Source organism: Eleginops maclovinus, chromosome 15, assembly GCF_036324505.1.
Source record: "Eleginops maclovinus isolate JMC-PN-2008 ecotype Puerto Natales chromosome 15, JC_Emac_rtc_rv5, whole genome shotgun sequence".
NCBI lineage: Eukaryota > Metazoa > Chordata > Actinopteri > Perciformes > Eleginopidae > Eleginops > Eleginops maclovinus.
In genome coordinates, this window is record NC_086363.1 from 6966791 (window position 1) to 6987572 (window position 20782).

A 20782-nucleotide genomic window follows, 5' to 3' on the forward strand; every position below is an offset into this window, starting at 1 on the left:
GTCTTGCCACACAAAACAAAGCAATGGGATTTAGAAAACATATGCAAATACAGTTAGAGTAACGTTCCTATACTCTTGTATCACTATCTCGGAAATGCAGTGAATCAAACTCTGGGCTGTTTGTGGCATTTCTGTTGTTGATGTACGAGTTAGATAACAAGGAAAAATAGTGTTGTCCTTTTCTCAATGTACGACTCGGTAATATTAGATGGAGCAGCAAGTGAAAGCAAGTCTATCTATACTTTGCCTTGTAATAGAATCTCTCTCACCTCCATCCTCTACTTATTCTGATCGCGGATTCGTAGGCATCGCCTCTTCAGAGCTGGCTCCATGTCTCCAGCACTGGCCATATTAGCAGGGCTCCGCAGGCTACCCTTGTCCCTGAGTTTGGGCAAGAGCAGCGGGGTGGTGGTCCCACCTGTCTTTGGCGCTGTGGGCAGGGCATAGGCATGGTCCTCATCAGGAACATGGGGGTCATCTCCTACCTCCCCGACTACTGCTAAGGGCTCTTCTGACTGACTGACTGGCCCCTCAACTCGCACTGGGCCAATAACAGAGCACTTGTTCTCCTTGATGGCCTCCAGCTCACTGAGCACAGGGTCAGGGTCAGGTGGTGCTGGTACTCTCAGGGGAAGGGGGGAGTCTGGACTGGTGGGTGTGGATGTGAATGTGGAGGACATCCCATTTGGACTGTGGTCCTGAGATTTCAGAGCAGAGGATGTGGCATCGTACAAATGGCCGCTCCCTGTTGGGCTGGTTGGGTTGTGTGAAGGTGTGTGGGAGTCCTGGAGATGGTAGACAGTGTCATGTGAAGGGGACTGTGTTAAAGGAGGGGTGGGTCTGATGACCTCTTGAAGCCCTGATCTGGGACCCTGCCCAGTTCCTGACTCTCGCAGCCCTGACAGGTCTACTACTCCATTGGCACTTGGTTTAACCTGGGTCCTTTGGAGAACCCTTTGGATAACCTGTCGCTCCGACTGCTGATGCTTAAAGTCTGTCAGCCCCTCTGACCCTGAGGCTGAGCAGGGGGATTCATTGTACTGTGCTCGGGGAGAGGATGCTCTACTGTGAGGGGTGGATGTCGGAGAAGGGAATGGCCTCTCTGATTTAACCCAATCCGTGTTGGGATGACTGGGTGAGGGGAGACCTTGACTCAAATTCCCACCCCATTTGTTGGCTACAAATCTGCTCTCCCCTTCAGGGACCCCTGGTGATGGCGGCCTGGTAGCCCTAGATCTACCTCTGTCTACCCCCTCTGGCACAGGCTGAATTACACCACTGTGACTTGGAGTTTCAAGGTTTGCCTTAGAAGGGAATGGAATAGGGATAGGAATAGGTATGGGGACAGGTATGGGGACAATAATGGGATAAGGCACCAGGATAGTGGGTTGGGGCAGAAGAGGGCTAAAGGAAGGAATACCATAGTTCATCATGTGATGCATCGGGACTGGACCTCTTGGCATCATGTTCAGAGGAGGGGAGTGCAAACCAGGGAAGTAGGCACCTGGGAAGGGATGCATCATAGGTGGATTCATGGAAGAGTTTGGTGGCTGCAGGTGAGGAGAGTGAGGAGGTCTGTAAATAGGGCTTGAAGGGGGGCCTGGGTGTCTTGGAGGGTTGGCATGGGGGCTTTTCAGGCCCTGGGCATGAAGAGGAGGTCTGATGAAGGGCATGGGGATTTGAGGTAATGGCTGGTGTTCCAAAGGGGGACGAGGATAAGGTGTAGGATGAAGGGAAGCAGGGCGGGGGGACATCTCTGCAGCAGGGGGAGCAGGCTGGATAGGTCTCTCCAGGCTCTTGAGTCCAGAGATAGCGTTCTTTGAATTAGAAGATGAAGCTTCCGAGGGGGACATGGACATGGATTCTGCTGATCCATGGATTGCGGAAGGCCCTCTAGGAGAAAGGTTTCTATGACGGGGATCTCCTGCGCCGCTGATGCTGCTCCAAGACTCAGGAGTGAGTAGCTTTTGCCCTGCCACAATGGTGTCCGCCCTCCCCTCCTGGCTGGTTCTGCTTGGGCTGGAGCTGGTGAGAGCTGCACGAGCTTCTCGGTAGAAAACATCCATCTTGTACTGATTCAGACACTTAGTGCTGCAGAACTGGAGTCGCTCCTCTCCAGATCCAAAGTCCAGGTATTCTTTAGTGTGACGAACATGCTTGCACCAATCGCATACCTGTGGCACAGGGGAGAGAGACTGTGGAGGGTCAATTAAGTGATCAATTCAGTGTGAAACACTTTAAGACCTTTGTAGAAATATACAGTTATAGTAGGCTGAATTTCTCTCAATGTCTTTAGGTTAGAAGAAAAAAATAGCTGGAATATACAAGCATAATAAGCCATTTACTCATAATAACACTTCACATTGTAAAACAAAAGATGCATTGATAGGGTCCTCTTACTCTGACATTGCTGTTTATCTTCAACACCAGTCTGGGCGAGTCCTCTGTATGGGGGTGCTGAGGGGATCTGTCACCATTGAGGTCTTCATCTCTGGCCTGTATGGGGAAAACCACAATATGACACTCATGACATAAACCAATGCGAAGCAGTTGGATGGATTCTGTGGTCAATAATGCAGATAAAAACTTTAAGAAAAACACCTTGTCATAACGGTTCGAAGCAGTTTGAACTTCATACATGACACCCAACCCTAAAGGTCAAAACAGAAAAGGGAAACCACTGTGTTGTGATGCAGATACAAGTCTACAAAGGAGTAGGGAGATAATGTAGGTGATGTATTGACATATTATTAATGGCCTTGCCAATATTAATATAGGAAATTCCTCTTGATTCATGAAAGCTGATCTGCTGTGGATCTGAGTGCTCCCCCATTTCTGTGACCCATTGAGTCGTGTTGAGTTACGAAACATGAGGCAGCTGAACGTAAGGTATGCACTGAAAGTGGACACCTCGCCCCAGGCCTCCTGGCCTTCCTCTTCGACAAGCAGCGACAAGCCACTGGCAATGTTTTCCTCCTGGCCTTCGAAAAACTAGAGGGCTTGTTGCACAGATAGTCTGTCTATTGTCTCTGTGAATAAACCTATCACAGTATAACCAACAGTGAAGGTGAAAGGCGATATAGCTGCTTGTCACACCGCACTTCTAAAGAGGGTATATCCATGTCGTAATGGAAGGTGAAAAATCCTGGCAATGTGCTTCAGAGCGGTTCTCCATACTTTCCTGTCCTCCAGACCAGAGCCACTTAATGGCTGGTCCCTCCTCCATTAACGTGAAAATGATACTAAGTGTCCTCTACAAACTTTGACCTCCCTCGCTCCATTCCTAAACAGGGTCGTCCATAATACCTAGAAAGTGTGTTCTCAGAGATCCTCTCTTTTAAAAGTCCTGTAAATGAATCCATGACTTATGACCTCGCAAGATCAGAAGCTTCTGTTGCTGAAGGTGTTTTAACCTGCCAGAAACCACTTGATACCTGGGTCTGCTGTGTATAGAGTAACACAGCTGGTAAAAACTTAAACCATGTAAATGACTTGTGTTTGAGTGCATGTGCATTTGTGTGAGAGATGTATTTCAACATTAGAAAATACGAACATAAATCCACTGATAATAATGCCATAAATAACAAGATTTCCAAAATCTCACCAACAAGCTAGAAGCTTGACCTAAATGTGAAACTCATTAGTGTACAATACATTGTGGTTTACTACTGACCTTATTGCGTTTGAAGTAAGCCCGCCTGCAGGCGGCAAAACACTTCTCACTGCAGAAGCTTTTGAGCTCTGAACCCATGCATAGAGAGTAGCGTTTTACCCCTTCTTTCTGGCACCAAACGCACACTATCTGCACATTCTGTACATCTTCCACTGCAGGGGAAACAGAAAAAAAAGTCAGGTCAGTTAAACAGTCCCTAACTCTGGTTTAGTTTTAAAGTCAGCGATAGGGATGCAGGTGTAAGACTGTTGAATATTACTTTACTGGCCATATTAAAAGTATTCATCTTAATGTCAGTATGTTAGAGAACTATTAGATATTGGCCCACAGCCGGAGGGCCTCCAAACGTCAGGAGAGATATTTCCGACAATGAATTAATTTAAGGAGTACTTTGGCGATATTATTTCAGGGAAGCCAGAGATAGGGCTGCATCCCCTGTTATTTTCTCATTATCTGGACCACTACTTTATGCAGTCCATAGGGATACGAACCCTGACACAGTTTGAAATGTTTTGACTCTGTACTCTGGCAAATTAAATTAAACAGTGACGGGTTGAAGATTCAACATTGAGTGTACAATGTAAGAACTGTGACCTAATAATAAAACCTAAAGTATATGTACAGTGCAGCAGGACAATCAGTGTTACTATTCCTACCCTATTCACCAGTCAACACATGTTTATTTGAATCATTATTTAACTCTAGACTCTAGAGGCTGGAGTACGCTGTCAAAACATCAGAAATTGTAATGTATTTCAGACACATAATATTGAACCTATTTGACTTGTTCAGATCAACTAAGCTGATTCCTCATGAACTGCAACTAGTTTGTAGTTCGGAAGCAAAATAACTTGAGTTATGGATCTCAGATGGGTATTTAGAAATATTGTTTTACTTGGTTGCCAAAAAGACATTGAATATTTTATTTAACAGTATTACACTAATCTCTAGAGGTCTTTAGGAATGTTCTGGAGTCATGAGAAAAATGCTGAAACAAATGTATATGCCCCATCACATTCCCCATCATAAACTCTTAATTTCAAATATAGACAAGCTTCAAATTGAGGATTATATGTGCATGTGTAAGTCTGAGAACTATAGCCATGCAATGACCTAATTTACATCACTTGATGTGCAGTCGAGTAGCACTACCTGCTGATGGCTTTATAAGGGGGACAATGACAGGGGCGCTCTTGTGCTCGTTGGAGGTGGTGAGGGACGAGCATGTTGAGGAAGAGGAGGATGAAGAGGAGGGGACACTGGAGGACTCTCTCTCTCCGCTCTTCATGGCGAGTACCGAGTGACTGACTTTGGTGGCCAAGCTCTTGGATTTTGGCAATGAGTTCTCTGAAAGACAAAAACACAATATAAAGCTGTTGATTTTTCATGTAATACAATAGCACAAATCCACGGTACGACTAACATGAAACTGTAACTTACTCTTTGCCAATAACAATGACCTACACTGACTTTCTAGAGCAGTGGTGTAGAGAAACAATAGATGCATCTGAGTGAATGAAACTTGAGAAGTTGCAACTACAGCAGAGTACGTCTGGCTAATTTGAACAGTGACTCAATGTCTGCACAGAAACCTGCAGAACCTGTCAGTGTAAATTCAAGAAGTCTGTTTTCTAACAGTGAACTGTTGACACCTGCCTTCACCTTTTAGCACAGACACATGCTGACGCCTCTCTCTGTAGTTTCTGATCTCGTTGGCCTCCGAGTCTCTGAGGTCCACCTTGTCATAGCCGTACCATCCCAGGAGCTCGTTCATGGTGCTTTCTGCGAACGTCTGCATGAGAAAAAGAGGAAAAGGTATGCCTGATTAATGCTCTATGTAAAGGGATATGGTAACTGAGACATAGTCTGCCTGCAAGTGGGAAATTGTGACCGTACGTCTTATGGTTGTTAGTGGAACTTTTTATCCTATGTTAAACATAATCAGACCTTCCTACTCAGAATCAATGCAAGGGATTCTTTCTCAGCCCCAGCCCAGTTGGGGAAATGAATATGGGCACAGTGGAGTACAGTATGACGCTTTTTCCATGATGTATTCAAGTTGTTTACTCTTGCTAAATCTGAGACGGAAAGGTTTAAAACCTAACACCAGTGTGAAATCTATGAATCATCCTTTGTTTATCTCTCTTAATTGGAAAAAAGAGGGAGAAAAGAAAACTGTTCCCCACAGATGGGATGTGTGGTCCCTTTTTTTTTTTTTTATTACGTCCAGATGAAAAAAAAAATACAGAAAACACAAAGGTCTCTCTCTTTATCCACCCACCTCTCTCTGTGGCTTTGGGCGAACCGGATTGGAGGAGAAACCTGATCCGGAACGGGCAGAAATCAGAGCGGGACACCCTACACCACAGCGAGGTCCCACGGTTCTCGGAAATGCCCCACTCCTCTCCCTTCTTCTCTCTCCAGTGTCCACCACTCTCACTCTATTCCTCTGCTTTCCATGTCCCTCCCCTTGCTTCTCTTCCTCTCCTCTGCCCCCCCCCCTACCCCTTACCTCCCATCTTCACCATCCTCCCTTCCACTCCAGCACCTTCCAGCCCTGACACCCGACACAGCGCTGCCTCTCAGGTTTCACCCTTTTCCAGCACAGCCAGTCTGCTGTGGTGGTGTTGTAGTGCTGTAGTACTGACTGCACATTCTTTCCCCTGCTTTCCTCACTCCGACCTCTGCTCTGCTCTAGGGCCTCAAAGAAATAGATCTCTCCCTTGCTTGCTCACTTTCTGCTGTGGGTGTGTGTGTGTGTGTGTGTGTGTGTGTGTGTGTGTGTGTGTGTGTGTGTGTGTGTGTGTGTGTGTGTGTGTGTGTGTGTGTGTGTGTGTGTGTCTGAGAGAGTGTGTGGGTGAGTGCAAGCAGTGGTATCATATCCAGCTAAATATGCCTAACGATGATTAAAGTTAAGTATCCGGTGTCTGGTGCTGCCCTCGGGTCTGACGTGGAGGGAGTAGGTCCGAATGTGGTGTTGAAACAGATGTATTACAGAGACAACACAAGGCTGGACCACAGCTGAGCTAGAAATCAGTGAGCCTACCTTCCTGTCTGTCTCTTTTCTCCCAATTTTCTTCCCCCTTTGACTCTTTTTCAAAAGTTGCACATCTTTATGGTTTTACTGTCACATCACATCTCATTTGGGTATCTTCTTCTTTATTCACACAGCTCAGTTTCATTTAGTCTCTCTGTTTTCTTGTTTTTTCCCCACCACTCCACTTCCCACAATATTGTTTTTGTTTCTTTTTGGCAGTTCAGACAAACATCTGCTTTGTGAGAGTGACAAGCCATATCCCAAACCACAGAGAGAGTTGCAGCCAAAGGCAACAAACTGGGGCCGACCCTGAGATTCAGCCCAGGCAGGCTCACATCAAGAGGGGATAGCGTTTCACATGTTTTGATTAAAATTAGTTAAGTTGTAACTCTACACCTCCCCTGGATATCAAACGCTACAATCCAAACCACTTACACATAAAGAGCAAATTTCCTCTCTCACGAAAAGGCCAGAATCTCTTTCTTCCCCCCAAAAAAGTTGCTTGTCTTTTTAGTTTTCTGAGCTCTTGCTTGAAGGAGCTTCAGATATCACTTACAACCACAGTCAACACTCTCAAATACCCAGTGTCCAAACCCAAACAAAGCAGACAATCCAAGGATTAGTTTCCATGCAGTAATGGGCTCATAATGGTGGGAGGGAATCAAAGTCTGTTACTGTGATTTAACTGTGACTGTCCTTTAAAGTAAGTAACGGAGGGTGTAATCTTAAAGCAAATGCCCTAATGAACATTATCTCTGAAAAGGAAAGTTATTCTTGTGTGAAATTAACATAATTCAGCACTTTTTAATAGTGCTTTAATGTTTTTTTCCGATTAAAGACTAAGGTAAGCAATTTGTAGGATATAAATGGTCTCTCTTTTGGAGAGCATGAAGGCAACCCTCTGTGGTACAGCAAGTGTTCGCACTGAAAGAGCGGGGAAGAAGTGACGCACATCTGGATCTCCGCTGGACATTACCCTCAGCGCGTCCGGCCACAGCTGGCCTGACATGGCGTCCATAAACCAGTCTACTTATAATAACTGCGAGCCTCTATAATGAAAACTTCCTGTGTCTCTGTGTTTGACATTTCAAGTTTTCATTTATAAGAAATGTTTATTATAAATAATGTTCTGCTCTCCGAAAGGGAGATCAGAGTATTTTATTCTAGACCTGCAACAGGAGTGTCTTTATAACCTATTGCTTCCTTAAAAGACACAAGGAGAGCATTCACTGAAAACAAACACAGTATGTTTTTCTCTATTTCCAGAATTTAGTTTTGCGCAATGTATTCTCCTCTCTGTCTGCCCTGAGTGGGAAGAGATTTTGCGAGTAGGACAAAGTTTTGGCTAGGTCAACACGACTGATAGAAATATAGATGTGGGAAACAAACTCACTCTCACCTTCATCTCCTGGTTGATCTCCCTTTTCACGGGGTGCGCAGGTTTCCTGCTGCGTTTATTTTCCGGTGGTCTCCCTTTCTCCATCTCTGGCATAGTCCTTGTCTGGCAGGATCCGAACCGGATCAGTGTTGGTTGTCTGCTGGAGGTTTTTAGAGGAGAAGCTTAGAGTGAAAGCTGTCACTCCCGGTGACAGCGGCTGTCATTCCCGGACGTCTGAGTCCCTCATCTGGGCTTCACACCTTTGGAGTCGACTGAACATGCGTGCGCTCCGGGCTGGAGGCTCCGCAGCAGAACAATCCGCACTCTCTCTTCTCCAAGCTGACAAGCACCTGTAGGTAACAAAGATAAGGTATTCCGGTTGAGCCTTTCAAACTAAAATGGGAACTTCAACCTGACACAACGTGTTTTCTAAGGACAAAGTTATGATCAACAATTACATTTTAAACATTTGCTGTCGGTATGAATAAAAACACAATAATGAAATGACTAATGACCAAAATGTAAAATGTATAAACTAAAACGTTGCTGATGCTGATCATGTTTTTTAAATTTTAAGTAATACTCCTAATTCAAGTGCTTTTAAATATAAACCGCATTTTTGCTACATATCATAGCCAAACTACACAATAAAAGCTCTGTGTCTTGGTTCAACCAAACTTAACAAACCAAGTCAAACTCACATTAAAATCAAACAAGACACATGTTTCCAAATACCTCACAATAAAACTTTACAAGCTAGACTAAATTGTCTCTGTTCTACAAGGTCTAACATATTGCTTTGAATAAATAGTATATGTTCAAAATCAAAGGCTGTACGTTTATTTGTTATTGTCCTAATAAAGTTGTCCTTTTGACGCACCACATCTTTGGCTTTTATTGTGAAATCAAAGTTGCCCAGCTTCCGGTCTAACTCCTGCTCTCTCTGTTTAACTTGATGCTGCCCTCTCCGGATAGGGAAGGGAGGGCCCTGTGATTTGATGTAACCCAACACCTGGCGCCCACCCCTCCCAAATCTCAACAGATACATTTCATAAGGAATGCAAAGACTGTGTTTTATCTGAGGGGACACAGTACAAACACTGTCTGTAAACTCGTCCTAAAATAAAGAGATGAAAAGAACGCTGTGAGTTAAATGATACCATGACAGAATGTATGGGGCTTTTCTCAAATGGCATCTGTTTGATCAGTGTATCTCTGTGTGACATTGTTTGTGCATTTGTGTGCACAGCATAAAAATAAAAAAACCACCTGAATTGTGCACGTTTGGCTCCAGAGCCACCCTTGCCTTTGGAAAATTACCACAGGCAGGATTTACATTCATGGACGAGCACATATTGCTCATGATTATTGTAATGCTAAGGGCCAGAGAGCTTGTTGGGCCTACAATATCATGTTTCGAGGCTAGGAAGATATAGAGAGGGGCTAGTTGTATTCAGCCACATTAAAAGTTATTTAATGTTGGAAATAAATCACATTTTATTTCCCTTTTTTTTTTTTTTTGCCTTTTTATTGAAGCATCCCTATTTGAACTCGCTTCAGGTTCATACTCCTACTTATGAAGAATTAGGCCATAAAGTTGGTCATGTCATTACCAAGTTATAGGCAAACTGGGCTTTTAGATGACACTATATGAAGTGTCAAGATATTACGTTCAACCCAATGTTATTGCTTTCAACTAACCTAATACAATTATGCATAATCTGTTGATCTAATACATTTAATTAAAGTCAATGTGTACTGCATCCTTTAATGTTTCTCTCTTGGAAAACTTTCACTTGGTCGCTAAACCCCATGCAGAGAGACAGACAGGTAGACAGACAGACAGACAGACAGGCGGGACGAGAGGCCTGTTTCAGAGCCTCTCTCCTCTCTGGTTGGAGGAATCCAGGGACCACGGCTCGTGTAAACAGAAACCCGATCCAGCGCAGGGCTTGGGTTTCGCCCCCTTGTACACCCGCTGATGATACCCGATCCGACCCAGCTTTGGGAACAGGGCTTATCTGATGCCTTACAAAAGGCCCCTCTCTCCGGCTCTCCATAACAGCGCACATCTGGTGCCTCTGCAGGGAACGCTGTCCCTTTAGGTTCCTCTGGGGGGTGAAGGCAGGGATAAGACCGTCTCACTGTTCCTTCTCACTGTTCCTCAAGAAATACACACATGAGAACACTAGAAGTCTAAAGTTACACTCCTCAACATCTGGACCGAATCATAAAAGTTGGCAACTTTGAGTATCATTACTTGCGTTATTGTTCATGAATACATGAAAATGACCCTGTCAATTTAGAAGATGATTGACAATATTGTAGACTGGGATCTGCTTTGGTTTACAGTAATTTGTTTTCACCTGTAGAGGGCGATGTCCACCATCAGTTTTGCATAGTTGTGCTGATGAATATAGCATGGTGTTTCCCCTGCATCAAATTACATGCAAATACAGTCCTGATGAGGGCATCTGGGTTTCTGGATCAGCCACAAAAATACACCGAGCTGTAGCATTTAAAACTAATTTACCTATGTTTTATAACATAATGGGTTACCACTCGAACCTCTTATCATACAATTTATTATTAAATGACATTATTAGATAATATTGTTGCGTCAAGTTGCATTTTACTCAAAAGTTCTGACACAAAGAAAACTTTTGATGATGATGGATAATTGTACTTTTTTGTACTTTCAACATTAGATCCACTAGTGTATTTTTTAGGACTGCATTATGTTAGAAGTTCTCAAAATTAGGTAAATATGTAACACAAAAATGAGTGTAGTGGAGTAAAAGTAGATTTACCTAGGAGATGTAATGGGGTAAAAGTATGAAGTAGCAATACATTAACATACTTAAGTAAAGTTTAAAATTGTTCTTAGTTACTTTCCACCACTGCTTTATTGCATACTGAATATCTGTGTATTCACAGTGTTAAATACAGGGACAACAAAAAACTATAAATATAAATAAACTCGCTTTTAATTATTAACATTATTAAGAAGGATACTGTGCCCAACACTAGGTGTCGCTGTGGCCACATGTATAGCTCTCGCCTGGCATGGGAGCACAACAGGTAGTGTGAACTTTTAAATTCGAGATTTATTCATTTTTCATGAGATCTATATCACTTTATATTTAATAGAAGTTACATAAATCTCTGAGTTATATCCGTTGAAATAGGTATTGACATCAGAAATCTAACGGTCTGGATCAGTATCACCATGGCAACATAACGGTGGGAGCAGTGTGCAGGTGTATAAAGATGGTACTCGGCTCAACATCCTTCTTCTTTTTTTACTATGTTGGTGAAAGTGGTTTCTTCTAATGCAGTCGAGCAAGGCATTTTATCTTCTGGTACGAAAGAGGACAGTTTAGGACTTGGATGGAGCATGCGCGCTCAGCTGACTTCCTTAATGTTTTATAAAAGCCCACCATTGAATACAATTAGCATAACGTGTGCGCAATTAGGAATCTGTGATCAAACTACTTTCAATTATTATTCTTTTTATATTACATTTGAACTCTTTCTTCAATCATGTCCGGGACTGTGTCAGGATAGGCTACGTCACAGACCTGTAGCTGGTATAAAAAGCTCCGTCTGATGCAGCGACTACATTAGAGAGAAGCAGCGTCTGTGGGCAGTCTCCTCCATCTGGCCAAATTACTGCAACAACAACAAACAAAACAAAAGCGAGAAAATGTCCAAAATGACGATCGTTCAGCTTGGAGTGATTGTGTTCGCCATATGTTTATCAACACAGGTATGCTGACATTGATTTTGTTTATTTCTGTGCTTCCAATTTCATTTAATAATTAGGAAGAGGTTGACATTCATTTGAATGTGAGCTTTATTTTCTACGGATGAAAATGACTGTGTGCTGATGGGTTATTTGACTTTAATGGTGTTTTTTAGATGGACTTCTCACGCGAATAGTCGGTGTGATGGTTTGGATTACATCAGGCTAGACTGCAAGTTCTCCTGGGAAATTAACATGACCCCGAATCAGACGATTTCTAAATTGATTTATGTCTTTAATTAAACGTAATTCTCATAATTCTGTTTTTCACATTTAGCCTGTCTTTACCTCTTGATTAGAGTACACTGAATTAATGATTCAGGTTCAGTGTATTGTGTAGCTGTGCAAAGGTGGGGAGAGAATCTAAAGTTTCTTTGCGGTGTGTGCCAAACGAAACCTGATATGCACGAGCACTAACTTAGGTCCCTTTTTTTTGTTTTTCTTGTTGTAAAGCACATACCCTATTAAGATGAGTAATCAAAAATAACCGTGGAAACAATTTGAAACTTGGTAAAGGTTGATTGAACGACACTGTTTATGGAAAAAAATGTTGTGTTCAAGATCTCAGTATGCTTTAAGAGTTTTAATCCAGATAATAGCTTCCTGTAAAATTTATCAGGCAATTTGCAGTATTTGTAAAGCATCAATTGTTCAGTGTATTTCTTTGTGTGACGTCTAAACTGAGTACTGAAAATTAGCCTTTGTTACAGTATAGTTTTAAAGCCTAAACCCTCCCCATCCTCTTCTTCTTCTGATTACAACAGGCGACAGAGCACAGCACAAATACCACATCAATGGGGAACTCAACCTCCAACCCTAACGCCACCACCGTGGCCACAGACACCCACAGCAGTTCGGCCAACACTACAGGCACCAACGCAGCAGGCGTCTCGCTGCATGCAGGCACCGTCTCCTTTCTGATCCCCGTCACCATGGCAGCCTCTCTCCTGCAGCGCTACTGTTGAAGCCCCTGGACCCCCAACCCCAAAGTCCCCTCTTTTCTGCCTCTGCACCTCCCATCATCCCACCCAGTCCAACCTCCCTCTTCTCGCCTTCGCCGCACTGCACAAGACTAACATGGATGGACTCCACAACCTTCTTTGTCCTCCTTAAGTAATGATAATAATATGTATAATTCAAGACATTTCTTTCAATAAAAGGGGGTTTAACCTGGAGACCATCACCCCCTCAGCCCATTGCATGGAATCAAAAGGAATGGCCGTTCACCCAGCTTCCCTTTTGGCTTTTGTTTCCATAGTCACGCCATCACATTATGGAGATGCTCAGGGCTGCGGTTGTCATGTCACATGTCTTGATTAAAATGCGGACCACTTGAGTGTACAGAGGTTCTTTCTGTGGTTGTAAATCCACCTGGCAATCAGAATGGTGTCCGTAAAGTGAAGTTTGGCACAAACGCAATCAAAAACAAAATGGTGGGTTGGATTTTCAGTTGGGCTCTTTCATAATTTGGCTCTTGGGTCTTTCTATTAGAAATGTCAAAGAGATGTATGTAGCAAATAAGTTGCCACAAGACTTGTGTCAGTTCTGCCTTGTGATTTTTAAAGATGTGTGGTCTTTTACAATGAGGGTTTGATTGACACCGTTTCCCCCCTTCATCCATTGGTTAGACCCAGGAAATGACTGTCTGTATAATCATATGGGAAGGGTTGATGTTAGATTTATATTTCTCCCTTATAGTTTATATTTTGTATAAATGGAAATGTTGTACTGTTTATTAGTTTGGATATGATAATGGAAGAATGACAATGTAAAAATAAATAATACAACATGATGAAAACTTTACTTGTTTCTTTGATATCTGAATTGATTAACTTGTGCTAAAATGGTTGATCTGTTCAAGGAAATCAGCACTGCAAGCAACACTTTCCTTTTGATTGGATCTTTAGGGTGTGGTGAGGTTGTATTCATTATTGCTTAGCTGCCAGCAGTCTAGACAGCGGCTGCCTGAGCTTGAATCAAGATATGGACTCAGTTTTCTGTGATGCCCCTGTGATCTCCACGGGATAAGTGTCAGAGTGACTCTAAATTGATATGAAACAGGAGAGGCTCCATGGTATTCTAGTGATTAACTATGTCAAAACAAGTCTGCATACAACATTTAGATAATGATTATTCACCTGCCGCTACCACGACAGAATCAATGTAAGCTGTTTCAGTATATCATTATTTAAAGCTTTCAATTAATGGATGAAAGAATTCAAGTCTAAAGATTCCCTGAGGGGACAGAATGTCATATTTGATAATGTAAATAACTAAAGCTTCTTTGCTTTTACTTACACTGACTTTTTTCAACTCTCTTACAGACAAACACTAACAGAAATGAGATGAATATGTAAATACCTCTTTGAAATACACATAATGGGAAGAGTTTGGCTTAATAGGAATTCATGCTCTTGGGAACAAATCATTTAATGTAGTAGTACTGTTTTACAAATACAGTAATGATTTGATATAATCCTCTTCAATTTCATACATTAATATGTATCTTCTTTGTTTTTGTGGTTATTTTAAACATTCGTTAGTGTTATTTTACCACTGATCTGGCAAGCAGTCAATTGAAAGTATTAAAACCTGACCAACGTGAAGCAAAACGACAAAAGCACTACTGTATGCATGTTTTGAGTGATCACTGTGATGGCAGAGTGAGTAACGTGCAGCTTGGAAATGCATCAGCATCAGTAAAGCCAGCCTCATGTCTCATTACCTCATCCTATTGTCTCTCAATCCTCTCTGCACTATTAACCTCTCCCAGCACAACGCTGTTCCCCCATCTCCGCTCCCTTTTAACTTCCCATTTCCGGATCTATCCATTTACAGTCCACCAGTCTGATGTGCAGGGACTCTATAGATGTGGACTCTCAAAAATGACTAAGGGTTTTCTTCTCCTAAACGCTGTAGAAGAAGACATTTATTAAAGTGGGAGTATTCAGTTCAATGTGATAATAATTCACTAAATAGTTGGTTTAATTTGAAGTCTATGGACAAAAATTACATTACTAACAACATTGAAAATCAGTATTGTTAAGCATTAAGCATTCCCCAAATAAATGCAATCCTGTCCTTTATCAGATGTTTGAATTGTCCCATTATAGATATTATATCATCATATGGTATAAATGATGTCTCCGGTTTGATGCCTTTTACAGCACCAACCATTAGTTTCTGGTAAACTTTTAAACACTAAACCCACTGTCACATTTTGCTGAAATTACCACTTCATTGATGTCATAATTATAAAGTGTGTGCCAAATCACTCTTTGGTACAACATCGATTGACAAATGCAATTGCCAATGCTTGTAATACAATAATTTCTCTAATCTAACGGCATAAAGGCGTAGGAGGCTGCATTGTGATGCTCCAAAACAGAAATGCTTCTTTGTTCATCTCCCTGAATTCCGAGCAAATTAGAATTGCTGTCATTGGAAAAGGACAAAGACAGCATGTTTGTCCAGAGATTGTTTTGCTTTGAGATGACAGTTTTAATGGTAATCTTTGAGTCCTTATAATTAATGGGTGGTGGGTAATGAAAACCTGTACACTATACTGCAGTCTTTAAAATCCTTACAAGCAGTGTTGCTATTGGATTGCATTGTGCTACAAACAGGTGTCCATGGTTCAGTGAAAATAATTGGATGTCAAATTACTACCAATAACTTATGTAATACAATCCAAAACAATGTCAAGTAACATAGATGGCATTACAAAAACAAAACGTAGTAGTTTGGTATGGTATTTTCCTCTTTTAGTGTGTTGGATTACATTGGTTATGTGTCTATTACAGTTAATCCATCCCTGCATACTTTCATACATTTAAAGTTGTATAAAACGCAACAGCTAAACTGCAGGTTAAAACAGAGATTTGCTCAGAAACATTATGTCAGTAGATAACTGTGTCATCAGCATCGAGGTGTCAAGAAAGGAAAGCCAGTTGTTATCTAGCAATCTTACCTAGAAAACATTTTACTCTCTCCCTTAAACTTTCACTAATTTGGCTTATGAGTCTATTCATAGCCAAAATGAACAGTAATACATACTCATACAGTACTGCTGAGTCATTTCTACAGAGATGAGTGCTCCTTTCCTTTCTTTTAATGACTCTGAGATCTAAAATGAGAAGGAAAACATCTCCTTGCCACAAGACAAGAGTTTTTTGCCACATATTGTGGCAACATCAACATAAAGCACTTCCCATCAGTCATAGAGTTTACAGGCTTTGTGTGTTTATCTATTGTGTCTAGTCCCATCTGAATTTCTGAATAATCCAGAGTTAGTGCTTCCAGTAATATGAGCATGACTTCCTGTGTGCCAGTGTTATTTATTTTTCCCTGTAAAGATCCATTAGACCCAAGCTGTTAGCCGTGCTGGCAACTGTTCATGATGTAGGTAAATCGTTACCATGTGACATCAGCCGGCATTTTAAAAGTATTCCAAAGAATAAGTGGATTTTTTTATCTATTTGATGACACTTTCTTTGCCTAAATTGACTTTTAGTAATAGAAAAAAGAAAGAAAGACCTATTATTTATTTAATTATATTTTAGTATACGTTTCACTTCCATTCTCCTCTACTACATCTTGTCAGTTTACTGAAACATACTATCCCTACATATACCCGAATGACATACAGTGACCTCTCTTTTGGTTTTAGGAGTGACACCCAGTAGACCTTTAATCATTGATTGGCTTTATGAATTATTCAGACAGCCGCCAGTGTTGCAGGGGACAATGTCACACACACATATAATGCTCTACTCCCTGCCCACATGGACACCTCTCTCCTTAGGGCCGTTCTTTGTGTGAAAGCAAGTGCTGCAAAGACATAGTCACTGATCATACACTGTGATGGAGACGAGAGATGTGTATGTATTTAGTTGCTCTGTGAAAACTAGTAAAAGTGTATTTATGTGTGTTTGTGTGGCAATAATGTAACTGATATTAGATACAGTAGTCATGTTTCTGTCATTATTGCCCACCCCCCTGACTTGTGTCAAGTTTCAGGACTGTAGTAAGACGACTCCCTACATAGTGGCTCAGGAACAATAAAGTAACTCTTTAAACAACAAGTATGTATTTTTCAGACAACAATAAAACATATGTGTCCTAAAATCCAAATTACAAATAGCTTGCTTTGCAATTATTCTGCTATATGGGAGAGTTTATAGCTTTCAGAGATGGTTTGGGGCTCATGAATAATCCACCAAGCCTCACACTTACAGTATGTGAGGCTTGGTGGATCACACCTGTCCAACCCTGTGCTTGTTGCCTAGTGTCCAAAACCCCCCTTTCTCCTCTGGAGGATTTGTAGATGGGAGATAATAATTGTTTGACTTCTCAAATGGTCGAATCAGAAACAGCAGCTGCTCACACGCTGTTCTCACAGTAACCTCTGTATAGCAACAACTAATTTGCTTGCTACAAATTAGAAAAGATAACAGATAGCAGCTGCAGTAAGCTAGATCAAAACAATCTATTATATGGTAGGAATTAAATGAGAAAACTGGACCTACAGATGCCATAAAGGGAATTACACACTGGAACCATTCTTATTTTATTCTTTACACAGTGTTTATAAATTGTAACTGATTCTATTAATAGTTAATAATAGCATTTATTAATGTTTTATAGATCAAGAGTATTTGTGGGTTTTCATACCTCCTGATGAGTGATGAACCCAGCAGCTACTACAGATATGTGGTCCATGAGGGGCCTTGAAAAGACAGGTGTCCTGCCAGAGGATCATAACCTGGCAACCCTTTTTTATTAAGGTCTTTTAACAGATCTATATTTATGTATTATCCCTTTATAACACTATCAATTATATGTCTTACAATACTGAAGCCAAATATTTCAAATACTAACTGAAGTGTTCTTGGGATGATTTTATAAAAATGCTCAAACTAATGTGTATCTATAGCAGTCAATGAGAGTACTGCAATCTGTTGAAGAATTGTGAAGACTCAAAAACTACACCAGGAAGAACTCAAGAAGATGAAGTACCCTTTAAGTCAGGTGTGTTTTTAAGAAAAACAAACCCATTCAAATCACTGACATGCTGCTGAAGAACCAAATTGGTAAGTGACCAACAAACCAAGTCACAAACACCGAAGAAAAGCACCTTCTCAGTTCATGTTTACTCAAGACATTTACACACATTTACATTCTTGCAAACTATGTCTCTCACACTTTCAAGTTTTCCATTTCATAAACACGCACCAACTGACTCAAAGTTCAACCTTTACTGTCAAATTAACTGTTTGTTTAAAAGCAAACGGTGACTCTAGTAATCACAACATCAGCAACTACGTACTTGTATCCAAAGCACACTTCAAAAGTAAATGCATATATAGTCACGATGATTTTAAGAGCTGCATATTTAAAATGTATTGTCAAATTTTGTTAGGCTATACACCTGGCTACCCACATTACTGTACTAATACATCAATCATTAGATTTTATGAGTTATATATACTTATATTAACATTATCTGTTATCTAAAATGCTTTAAATGTTAAAACCTTGTGGTTTCTCAGGGCTTGTGTTACATTTTGCGATGATAAGATTATCCTTATCTTTGTTTTATGCAGATCATCTGTTCCTGTCAGGATTTGAATGTCCAGACTGGACTGGTATTGCGGACATGTACCTCACCTGTCTAGTCTCCTCAATTTGAGCTAGCAAAAGCTATTTACAGCCAGACAAAATTCAATTCACTACAGTTATTTTGAGTTGTTGTTCTTCCCAATAAATTGTCAAACGAGAACAGTTGCATTTCTTATTAAATATAGTTGAATAGATCATTTGGTTTATCAATGCAAAAAACAAAAAACACAACAAACCCGTTACGCACAAATTAAAACCTAAATAATAAAGAAATTACTCAGCAAAGAAAATTCAATAGAACACAATGGATTGTCATTGAAATGGACCAACATTAGTTGATGGACCGGACAAGCATTTAAAAGCTCAAGAGAGAGTAATAGAAGTCATGTCATCCCTGCTAAATAAAGAGCTCAGGCTGAGGCATACATGAGGTTTTAATTGCCTTTGTTGCAGCACCAAAAGGGCGTTGCTCAAACTCATCACTGACCAGGGAAAACTGCTTTCCTTTTTTACTGCCTCTGTTAAGATTTCTGTTCTTCTTTTCTTCTAAAACCAACTTTAATGAGAAACCAACGTTTCTCATTAATTGACTTGACAAACCAAACCAGTACAGTACAGAACTTGCTCAGGATAAAACTCTAATGAAACAAGGTATATCACTTTCGTCTTCAGTTATAAGAACATACCATCTGCGATAACAAAAAAGTTTACCCATATTCAGATTTATCTTTCCTTCTTTTGACAACATGTTTACAACAGCTTTAATCAATTTAGGATCTGCTGCTACAGGTTGCCCTATTTTTGTGTTGACTGATTGATCCCTTGACGTAATTTATTTGATTAACACTAATTAAAGCCCCTGGAAACCATGCAGCACATATATAAAATATGAAAAAATAAACTGGCAAAAAAACATACTTTTGTCTTATATGGAAAAAGGAAATAAATTATAAATGACTTTAAAAAGTGCTACAGGAACATTTCAATAACACTAGGCCCAAAATGACTTGGAAAAAGGAAAAAGGACAGGTTGAAAGGTCCGTCCTGCCAGATGGTCAGCTGTGTGTTTATTTCTGCCCTTTTTAGACACAATAAGGCTCTCCTTTGCTGCATCAACAGAGTGGCTCGATTAGCATGATGAAGCGGACCTCATATAAAGCTGTTTGGTTTCTTTCATTTTCCACTAATCACATGTACAGTGTGGCTCGCCAATTAGGTGCATAAATGAATCCTCTGTTCCTGTCTGCAGATTCAGTGATTCATGTCCAGAGGCTGCAGTCGCCATGGAAACCAAACATTAGAAAGATGTTTGGCACCAATCCTGAAAAACTGTCCTTCCAGGTAAATGAGCACTAGAGTATTTGTGAGTAATTGGGGCCAAGTTCTCTTTATTAACACTGAATACACTAAATGGTCTGTCTGTGATACAGGTGGGGCTTTAATTAAATACACTTCACACACAAAAATGATAACATCGATTAATATTCACTGCAATGCTAAATCTCATCGTTTTGTGAGTGACGTGTGACCTGTTTAACATGACACGAGCACCCACAGAACTAACCTGATTTCAAAAGCAAATCAGGTTGCATCCCAGATTTACAGCACCACAGGCTATACCAAACTCCTCCGAGAGGGGCTCTGATCTAACTAACTGCATATCTAGGACAAACCATCCTCCCCTCTCTGTCTAACCTTTCTGAGGGACACCTGATGCCACATGATGGCACCTGTTTGCTGGGAATAGCTTCCACCCACTCTGTGTCGAAAGAAGACCACACGATAAAGCCTCAGCCTGCAACCTTCAATGTACATGCACTAATCCCGCACACAATGAATGCTGAATATATTGAAGCCTGAGAGAGGGAGACTGCATGTCTCAGTACCATCTGGTCTACGAGGCAACAGAGAATCAATGCTTTTACTTTAAGCTGCACTCGCCTGTCAGAAACATCTGACAAATTGAAAGCTGCCATGGATGGATGCCATCTGGAAACTTTGGCAAAGGAGCTGCTGACTCTGCTGCTGGTGGATAAAGTGATGATTGTTACTTTCCTAAAACCTTGGTTGGTGCAAGGAGTGCCATAGATTTGACTTAAACATTCAAACCATCGATCAGTAAATTGAATCAAAGTCTCAAACTATGATGCATCCTCTCTTTGGTGTTTACCTGGGGTTGTGTACTTCAGTGAATCATCACAACTAGTTGAGCCAGGAGGCGATCAATAATTTATTTTATTTATCTCAGACCCATTCCGATATGTGCTC

The 20782-nt window shown here is 41.1% G+C and overlaps 1 protein-coding gene and 1 long non-coding RNA gene across 2 annotated transcripts in view; one reads left to right on the plus strand and one right to left on the minus strand.

Moving 5' to 3' along the window:
* The window catches only part of LOC134876739 (sine oculis-binding protein homolog B-like), a 30144-nt gene that overhangs the window by 4430 nt on the left and 4932 nt on the right, over positions 1–20782 (minus strand). The window contains exons 2-7 of the mRNA XM_063901842.1: positions 8110–8438; positions 5336–5465; positions 4826–5020; positions 3674–3825; positions 2401–2496; positions 270–2174 (exon numbers count right to left, since the gene is read on the minus strand). Of these exons, the coding sequence (XP_063757912.1) occupies positions 279–2174; positions 2401–2496; positions 3674–3825; positions 4826–5020; positions 5336–5465; positions 8110–8202 (2562 nt within the window). The 5' untranslated portion in view covers positions 8203–8438 and the 3' untranslated portion in view covers positions 270–278. The remainder of the gene's footprint in view (positions 1–269; positions 2175–2400; positions 2497–3673; positions 3826–4825; positions 5021–5335; positions 5466–8109; positions 8439–20782) is intronic.
* On the plus strand, positions 11472–13696 carry LOC134876579 (uncharacterized). Its single transcript, XR_010167470.1, has 2 exons — positions 11472–11857; positions 12658–13696. It is a non-coding gene; the product is annotated as an uncharacterized LOC134876579 (long non-coding RNA).